Source organism: Prunus avium, chromosome 1 (assembly GCF_965620075.1).
Source record: "Prunus avium chromosome 1, drPruAviu1.hap1.1, whole genome shotgun sequence".
Taxonomy (NCBI): Eukaryota; Viridiplantae; Streptophyta; class Magnoliopsida; order Rosales; family Rosaceae; genus Prunus; species Prunus avium.
The window spans coordinates 56,850,332-56,859,948 of NC_142284.1; the positions used below are offsets into that span (position 1 = coordinate 56,850,332).

Here is a 9,617-nt window from a genome sequence, read left to right on the forward strand (position 1 = left end):
TATACCAAAATCCTTGATGTGTTACTTATCATTTTCTAATTGGTTTTTAATATGTTATAATTTTATAAGAACCATTATAAAATGACAAGTCGCTAATTGGCTTCAGACAACTAAATAGCAAGGGAATACAGAAAGTTTAATTTTCCTTTTTTACATAGAAATTAGAGTTGCATGATTACATCATATGCGGAATACGACGCCGTGCTGCGTTTCTGTAGAAAAAGAAAACCAGATATTGGCCCGACCCGCATCAGCCCAACATTCATTTCCAGCGTAGCGAGACATGAAATCCGGGTCAGCTGTTCCGGGTCGGTAACCCAACGTGAGTAACGACCACAGTAATGAAAACAGGTCATACCTGTCATAATGGAGAGTGAAATTTCAGAAAATTGGACATCGCAATTTCCTCAGATCTTCGCAGCTGAACGCAGCAAATTGAAACCCTAGTTTTACTAATCCACCATAGTCATCTTCATCAGGTACCTACAATCTTCATTTTTCAGTTAATTCACTTTTAGAATCCACTAATCCGTCACTGGCATTACTAATTTCCATTCTCTAATCCGAAGCTCCGAAATGTGATTCGTTTTATGTTTACCAAATACCGACTTGTTCTACTTATTGTCGCCATTGTTGATTTCAACAGCATGATGTTAAGAAATTCTTAAAAAACAACTTAATTTGTGAAAAATAGCTGAATTTGATTTTCCTGGATCTATTTTTTATTTGTTTGTTTATTATAGTTTGGGGTTTATTGCATGGTATGGCAGGGTTTTGATGATTTGAATTGTTTGAATATGTTAGTGATTAATTTTCACTTGATTAGGAAATTGAGTGGAAATGCAGCACGCTCCAGCGACGATCGAGGAACAGTTGTTACTAAAAGCAATCAAAGAAGAATGTCCGTGGGAGAATCTCCCAAAACGGCTTCAAGTGACATTGTCTTCGAAAGAAGAATGGCATAGAAGGTTAGAGTAGCTGTTGTTTTTGCCACTGCTCTCTTTATTTGTTTAGTTCTACTTCTCAAAGAAATGTCTATAGAGGGTGGTTAAGTACTTCGGACTGTGAATGGATCGATATTCAGTTTCATGGTTTAATTTTATGTACTGGAAATGGAAGGACTTAAATTCATGCTTCATTGAAAAGTTTTGAATAATGTCTTAGAAGACAAATAAAAGTTAGATTAATGGGGTTTCATCCTTGGTTTCTGATGTTGGTTTGAATATGCTAACTCCGTGCAGGGTAATTGAGCATTGCATAAAGAAAAGACTCCCATGGAGCACTTGTTTTGCTCGAAAAGTATGCAAAGAAAGTGAATATTATGAAGACATGATGCGGTACTTGAGAAAGAATTTAGCGGTTCGTTTCTTACTTGGGAAGTTCATCAGAAGTCCTTTCCTTGAATTAGTCTGTGTTGCAGTGCATTGATAGTTTACATTCTACGGGAAGCCTCTTTCTTCTTGATAAGGAAAGAAGTACGCTAACTTTAGTTTTTTGGAGGCCAACTGGAGAAGCTGAACATTTTTAATATTCTTACTCTCTTCTCACTGTTTTGCATTTAATTTGGTAAAACTGTATTTGGGATATAACACCGTGAATTGGTAAGATTGTTCTTGTTGAACAACTAGGGTGACATCGCTGCTTAGCTTCATCCTTTCATTTTCATATGAAGTGAATTCAGCCATCTAAGCAATACAGCTTTTTTGACTTACAGCCTTATGTCATCTTATACCTCATATAGGTTTCTTATGTCATCTAAGCAATACATGTTAATTTCATTACTTGCAGCTATTTCCCTATCACCTTGCGGAGTATGTTTGCCGTGTAATGCGGGTATCGCCTTTCAGATATTACTGTGATATGATTTTTGAGGTTATGAAAAATGGTAATTTACCAAATCCTTTCTGCATATGTTGAAATCTGCTGCTATTTTACTGTTCTTACTGTGATTAGTATGAAAGTTTCTCTTAGAAAGTAGGCATGTTAGCTATTTTTCAATTTGCAACACTCTTATTAGTTAGAATAATTGTCTGATTGAAGGTATAGTTTGCGGACTCGGTCTGCAGGAGGAACGATGTGTATAAGTTTGTATTGGAACTACAAATTATTCTCTAATAATGCTTTCAAAGATTTAACATCCTGCATGTGCTGCTTATGTAGCATCAACTTAAATTATTGGAGAACTGAGGTTCAAACCTAACACAAGTTATAGGTCCCTTTTTAATGCATACTGGTTGTACTTTTTAGCTTCTATGTTGGAAAATTAAAAGCAGAAACTTGTCGTAAGGGTGTGAATTCGGCTGGAAGATGCTGCTTAAATGTGTATTAAGATCGTTTGTTCACTTGTTTTAATTAAATTACAAGTCTATGTATATGTAATTATATAGGTATATGAAAGGAATGGTATTACTTTAGTAACTAGGATTTGAAGTATCGGATACGTATCCAGAAAGTATCTGGGGGAGTATCTGTGCCTCATAGGGAATCAGATGAGGGAAAGTTGTCCGGAGATGATTGCAGTAGAGATGTAAAAAATGCAGTGGATGAGTTAAGATACGTTGAAAGAATGAAAGGTTCTTAGGGCCGATTGCATGGTATGTGGGTAAAAGTTGCAACAAAACATTAATATATTTTCTTATTAGAAGTCCAGGATTTCACTGTGAATATACCCTTCAATTACATTGAATTGAAAAAAAAAAGAAAAAAGGAAAAGAGATTCTGAACAATTACATTAAGAGTTTCTTTTCTGTAAACAAATTATGCATTGAGACGCTCACATATACTTTTAGCAGCTTATCCTCATTCTCATGCATATCACATTATTTGCAGAACAACCTTATGACAGCATCCCCAATTTTAGCGCTGCAGATGCCTTGCGGCTTACAGGGATAGGGAGAAACGAATTTATTGATATAATGAATAAGTGCAGATCTAAGGTATTAATCAAATTTGCTTGTTTCTTTATGGGTCATTTACTTGTTTATGGGCCACATTAAGGTGCACACATACCTGGTATGTGGATACAAATATTGCATGGCTACCTAGATACCCATAGAAGGTATCATGGTTTTCTAACAAATATCTGGAAAAGATTCCATACAAAGTCAAAATTTATGAATTCTTTGGCATATTTTAGAGCAACTACAGCCGGTAATTTAAGTCCTATTTATGCTAGACATACTGCTTCTTGGATTCTGTTTTATAACCTTATGATGGAAATGCAAATCCTTTACCTTCAAGATTGCTTTAAGGCCATGGTTAAGCTTACTTTATAAAGGGTAACTTTGTATTGTCTTACCTGCTGTTTACTTTATTTTGAGCTATCCAGAAAATTATGTGGAAGCTGAACAAGTCAATTGCAAAAGAGCTTTTACCTACACAACCCGTGGATTTTGCAATTGATCCATGGTGGGGAATTTGTCTTGTGAATTTCACACTGGAAGAATTTAAGGTGAGATTTGAGAACCCAAATTACAGTGAATGCTTAACAGTGTCATCCTATTGAAAAATTGCCAAACGGCAAATAACACTAGTGATGTGCTTTTTGGCCAACCTTACAGTAACTCACTGTCTTTGTAGAAACTCTCGGAGGAAGAAATGGCAACAATAGATAAAATATGTAAAGAGGAAGCAAATTCATATATCCTGTTCGATCCTGATATTGTCAAGGGTCTTCACCAACGAGGATTAATATACTTTGATGTCCCTGTTTATCCTGATGATCGTTTCAAAGGTGAGTTGTATGGATGAACAGTTGACTTGCAAATTCTAGTGTCTCTGATTTTATCTTTGTTTACTGCCTTGTTTCAAATGCTTTTGAGCCCCCTGTTTCAAACACTTTTACCTTCTGAAACATACACCGATGGTTTATGGTCATGGATCAACTTTTTTTTTTTAAACTTTTAAATTTTGTGTTGCCATTATATTCTTCGTTTTTCGAGTCTCTTTACAATCATATATACTAATTGTTGTGTCTGTTTGAAGTTCATATAAATCCTGCACTTCTCCGATACTTACATTTTATCTTTACAAGTACTTGGTGAAGCCCAAAATTTTGACCAAATCTAATTCAAGTTTTACCAACATTTTTACAAGTACTAGATGAAATATTAACAATTTTTGTGGTCCAGTTTCCAGGCTTGAAGGGTTTGTTTCCAACAGGGAGCAGTCTTACGAAGATCCTATAGAGGAGTAAGGCAGTTGTTTAGTACGAAGATGCCTTTTAATTGTCAATTTGTTATTTGAATTTTGTTTACTGGCTGTGAAACCAGGATCTTAATACTCTAAATTCTATTATTCAGGTTACTATATGCAGTTTTTGTTGTTTCAAGTGAGCATGCAACTGTTGCCGAACTGGCAACAACATTACAGGCTGACCTTGCACAACTGCAGGCTGCTGCGTCTTTTGCATGTCGATTGGGATGGGCAGTAAAAGTATTTGATCCAGCATCTGTTCTTCGAGATACAAGTTTACCTGGATCTCCTAGAAACAGTCTCAGTGATGAAGATGCTTCTCGTCGTAGTATAAGCTCAGCAAATATGTTTGCTGATGGTGATGCTAGTCTACAAGGAGATGTTTCAGGGACAGAAAACTATGGCCTAAGTTCTTTGCATGATCGCGTTGCGTTTGTTGTTGATGCTAACATAACATCCTATCTTATGATGGGGTCTGTTTCACCAGGTTTGTTTCTTCTTCTGAAGGCCAAATTTGTTTATTATGTTGCATATCATCAACTTCTGATCTGCAACCTGAATCTTGCTGACATAGTAGTCACTTGGATGAAATAGATAAGGAGGCTTGTATCTGCAGTTGTTATTGAAACTTTACCTTAAGACAGATATCAATGTCAAGAAGAAGTACCGGCATATTGGATGCAGTAGGCCACAAATACATAAAATAACGAGAATATGATCTAGAACCTCTTCTTTACAGATGCTCTACCAGTTCCATAGGAGCTCTCAGCCGCTACAGTGCCCCTTACAATTTCTCTTTTATGTACTGGTTTACCTTGCAGTGGCACTACAACTTTCACAAAATCCTTTTTTTTGGGTCCTAAACTTTATTGAAAAATTACCATAGAGGTGATAGTCTTTCACAAGCTCCAATAATCTGGTCGGCTTCTCAAGCAAAAGAGGTGGAGGTTATTCTCCTTTAGATGGACTGTGCTTAAGTTAGGAAGTGATATAGACTTCTCCCAGAACCTGCTTACACATGGGGAGACAGGCTTTCTGGAACTTAACTATAATTTTTGCTCGATCAGCTTCCTAAAAGTATTTATATACTGTTCAGATCGATGCTTGAACATTTTAGCAGCATTCTGCAATTGTTTCAAACTTGAATCTTTTACATGAGTCTTATATTTATTTTGTTTTCTCAAATTTTCTTCTAGGTTTGAAATCTCATGCTGTAACGCTTTATGAAGCGGGAAAGTTGGGTCATGCTAGCATTACGGATCTTTGTAAGGATCTGAGTACACTAGAGGGAACAAAATTTGAAGGAGAACTACAGGAATTTGCAAATCATGCATTTAGCCTCCGTTGTGTTCTGGAATGCCTTCAATCAGGAGGAGTTGCAACTGATGTGAAAACAGATGAAGTTTGCAATAACATGGATATGATAGCTTCAAACAACGATGAGGCCACACTCATAGCTGATGTAACTTTGACTGAAAAATCAGGTCACTTGACTGGGCAAGAAGTTGGGTTCGATGATGATGTTTCTGTGAAATCAGGGATGCCCCAGGAAGGTTCTGTTTTGGCTGAACCTGTTAGTGATAGAAGTGATGAAATAATAATTGGTACTTCATCAGAAGATAGCACCAGCTTAACTGAAGTCCCTAAATCAGACTTGAATCCGCAGAGTAATGAGAAACAGGTGCGTGATGAAGGGTCAGATGTTGGAAAAGAAATGTTAAAGAGGAAAAATAAATTCCGAGTGGATATCCTTCGCTGTGAAAGCTTGGCGTCTCTTGCACCAGCAACTTTAGATCGGTTGTTTCGTCGCGACTATGATATTGTTGTGTCTATGATTCCTCTTCCACCTTTGTCAGTACTTCCTGGACCAGCAGGTCCTTTTAATTTTGGTCCTCCCTCTTATTCATGCATGACACCTTGGATGAAATTAGTATTGTACTCAACTGTGGCCTGTGGACCTCTATCAGTTATTCTGATGAAAGGACAATGTTTACGCTTGCTTCCTGCCCCACTGGCTGGTTGTGAGAAAGCCCTTTTGTGGTCTTGGGATGGTTCTACAATTGGAGGTTTGGGAGGCAAGTTTGAAGGAAATCTGGTAAAGGGAAGCATACTTTTACATTGTTTAAATTCACTTCTTAAATACTCTGCCGTACTAGTGCAGCCCCTCAGTAAGTATGACCTTGATGAATCTGGAAGAATCATCACTATGGATATTCCATTACCCCTAAAGAACTCTGATGGTTCAGTTGCTTGCATAGGGAAGGAATTGGACATGTGCGAGAAGGAAAGTTCAAAACTGAATTCTCTGTTAGTTGATTTGACAAGCAAGATAGAGTTGTGGACAGTTGGCTATATTCGCTTGTTGAAACTTTTTAAAGAAAGAGATTCAGAGCACTTTGCACCTGATGATGAGAAGTTTGAATGGGTCCCATTGAGTGTAGAATTTGGGATGCCACTGTTTAGTCCAAAATTATGCAATAATATATGTAAAAGAGTGGTCTCATCGCAATTACTTCAAAAAGATTTACTCACTGAACATCACGATGCAATGCAAAGCTTACGGAAAAGGTTGCGTGATGTTTGTGCAGAGTACCAAGCAACAGGTCCTGCTGCTAAACTTATTTACCAGAAAGAGCAATCAAAGGACTTTTCACGACATCTCATGAATTATGCAAGTGGAAGGTGGAATCCACTTGTCGATTCTTCTTCTCCCATTTCAGGAGCCTCGAGTGAGCATCAGAGACTCAAACTTGCTAACCGACATCGTTCCCGAACTGAAGTTTTGAGCTTTGATGGAAGCATTCTAAGGTCTATGTCAAGCTTCTCTATTCTCCTTTTGCATCCCATTTCCTTTCCCTAACATCTATTTGTTTACTATTTCAACCAGATTTTTGTTTTTACAGTATTTACTTTTTACTATATGAACAATGTAACTTTCACTGGATAATGCATTTTTATGTTTGTGTGTTTTTTTGGACACATAGATGCTTCTCACTTACACGTCTCTTAAAAGTAATGGATTTACCCTTATAAGGAATAATAAATTATCTACTTGTTTATTAATAGTATTCAGATGATATTCTCTATCTTCTTTGTATATGATTGTGTTCAATTTGTTGGCTTTAAATTCTTAATTACTGCTGTTCAGATCATATGCTCTAGCTTCTTTGTATATGATGGTATTCACAGAACTTGCTCTAATCCCTTTGTATTTACTGGTATTTAGATCATATGCTCTATCTCCTGTTTATGAGGCTGCCACAAGGCCTGTTGAAGAAGCCCCTCCAGTTAGCACTACAAAAGTTGAGCAAGAAGAAGCTGACAGCAGAGAAGTAGTCCTTCCTGGTGTTAATCTTGTTTTTGATGCCTCTGAGTTGCACCCCTTCGAGATAGGTGCTTGTCTACAGGCTCGTCAACCAGTCTCATTAATAGCAGAGGCAGCAGCTGCCTCTGCAGTTATTCAACAAAGTAGGGCTTCATGATAGAATCTTGCTTGGATGGCATATATAGAAGAATTCATCACGTTACTAGTGAGTAACAATTAGGAATTGTCATGTCCTTCACGCTTGTTTTATTCTGATTAGTTGGCTCGTCTGCTCATCTTTGAGGTTGGTCAATGCGCATCAGCTACAGCTTTGTTCAAAGGTAAATACCAGGAGTTTCTTATTGATTAATGTAATTAATTTAATGACTAGTAATCTTTCCAGATGAGTTCCAATAAAATAAAATAAAATAAAAATCTCTGCAGGTATCTCTTTAATTCCTGATTGTGCTTGACATAACTGTCACAAATGACCTGTGTAGTTAGTATTCTTGTAGAATCACGATTTTATTTTCAAACCTTAAATTACTTTTTTTTCTTCTTTTGGGACAAAATGACAGCTTCAGTAGTCAAATCTGATCTATCTTCAATCTACTTGGATTGCTTTGACAAGGACCATTTTTTGTTTTGCTTTTTAAAAGAAGTTAAAGGCGTTGACCTGTGCTACTTTAAAGATACAGGCTTTAAAATTAGTTTCCTGATTCCATGTTCTGGCTCTTTTTAGCTGCCTAGTAAAAGACCTAAACTGAGTAGTTTGGTGATGAGGTAAGAACATCTGATTGTATTGCCCCTCAAATTTATTTGCAGACTTTGTGAGACTTTGTGAGACAACTTTATGTTGAAGTGCATGGGCCCTCATTTGAAAAAAAAGAAGATTAAATTAAAATTCTTTGCTGTCATCAAGTGCAAAGCTCTTGAGTTGAGCATCTGAAAACATTATTTTTTGTCTATGAAGTAGTACTGACTGGAAAGGTTTTCCTTTCTGAAACTGACTACCTCTGTAAGTTTTCCCCTCTTGCTTTGCCCAATATTGATTCATATTTTATTACGTCTCATAAATCCTCCTTTCCTAGGTCTATTGTCTTTTTGTTTCTATTATAATTTCACTTTCTTGATACCTGTTATATTAATGCAGGAAGGCGTTTTCGTACAAAACTTTGTCAGATTATGGATACACCCCGGGTTTGTAACTACAGTGAAAAGAATATATGGTTTTGCTTAAATATATACTTAATTGGACATGGTGCTTAGATCCTGGTGATTTATACCCACCAATTAAACAATACACACTTTTGTTTCATATTACTTTCCTTTATTCTTTGTTCTTTTAGGGAGGTGGGGATAAAAAATGATGCACATTTATTTCTGCAATTTTCATTAATACATGAAAGTATTCTTGAGGAAAGAAAAGAAAAAGGCATTGTGTGGTAAAATTGCTCTCGACTTCTTATGTGAGTTTTTCACTGTGATAAGTTCACACAAGTCACACTTGTAGACAAAATGATGTGGTGAAAAATGATGAAGAATGTCTTTTCCTTTTTTATTTTTGGAAGAAGTTCACTCATGGACCTCTTCTTTCAAGTGGGGCGAAAATGGAAAATTGATGTTAGCTAATTATGGTTGGAAAAATGTTTATTTATTTGGATGAATTCGTGGTAGAAATAAATGTATATATTTTATTGTTATGCTTGTAAGTAACACCAAATAATACCAGCCTGTGTGTTTTGTTTATTTTGGAAAGATGACAATTAAGCAGAAAAATTGTTTCTTAAGGTTATTTCTAGGGTGATTTATAGTTTGTAATAGTTCAACTCATCATACGATTTAGCATCTATTTTTGTTTTTATTATTTTCTTATGTTTTTCTAGATGGCTTCAATTTCCTGCAAAAAGGTATTGTCAAGTGAGTAGGGTCTGAGTCCTCTTCCAAGAACATGGTGTTCTGTTCTTACCGTAACATGTTCAATTGTCTTCTATGGAGGTTCTATAGTTTGAAGTCTAAAAGATTGACATCCCACGCTAAACAGCGTTTTGTAGACAATGAGCTTGAGCTACATGTTTCGTTTTTGCTCCCGATTGCCTTGCCATTGATCCATTATGCC

The 9,617-nt window shown here is 36.4% G+C and overlaps 1 protein-coding gene across 5 annotated transcripts; it reads left to right on the forward strand.

Annotated features, from left to right (window-relative positions):
* The first annotated feature begins 321 nt into the window (after positions 1 to 321).
* LOC110751922 (FAM91 carboxy-terminus protein) lies at positions 322 to 8,821 on the forward strand. Of its 5 annotated transcripts, none has more exons than XM_088245574.1 (13): positions 322 to 479; positions 827 to 968; positions 1,242 to 1,359; positions 1,789 to 1,885; positions 2,830 to 2,936; positions 3,329 to 3,451; positions 3,580 to 3,733; positions 4,131 to 4,191; positions 4,302 to 4,681; positions 5,391 to 7,002; positions 7,421 to 7,839; positions 8,324 to 8,516; positions 8,652 to 8,821. In XM_088245574.1, the coding sequence occupies exons 2-11, from the start codon at positions 841 to 843 to the stop codon at positions 7,674 to 7,676; spliced, it is 3,036 nt and encodes a 1,011-aa protein (XP_088101700.1). In that variant the 5' UTR covers positions 322 to 479; positions 827 to 840; the 3' UTR covers positions 7,677 to 7,839; positions 8,324 to 8,516; positions 8,652 to 8,821. The 5 variants fall into 5 exon arrangements, with proteins under 5 accessions (XP_088101700.1, XP_088101702.1, XP_088101697.1 ...); XM_088245576.1 differs by having other exon boundaries at positions 8,334 to 8,516; XM_088245571.1 differs by lacking the exon at positions 8,324 to 8,516.
* The last annotated feature ends 796 nt before the right edge of the window (positions 8,822 to 9,617 follow it).

Excerpts from the sequence above, each read along its gene's own strand:
- LOC110751922 (XM_088245574.1), top strand. The coding sequence starts at position 841 with ATGCAGCACGCTCCAGCGACGATCGAGGAACAGTTGTTACTAAAAGCA. Across the intron at positions 4,682-5,390 it reads GATGGGGTCTGTTTCACCAG|GTTTGAAATCTCATGCTGTA; the intron begins GTTTGTTTCTTC and ends ATTTTCTTCTAG. Across the intron at positions 7,003-7,420 it reads TTTGATGGAAGCATTCTAAG|ATCATATGCTCTATCTCCTG; the intron begins GTCTATGTCAAG and ends ACTGGTATTTAG.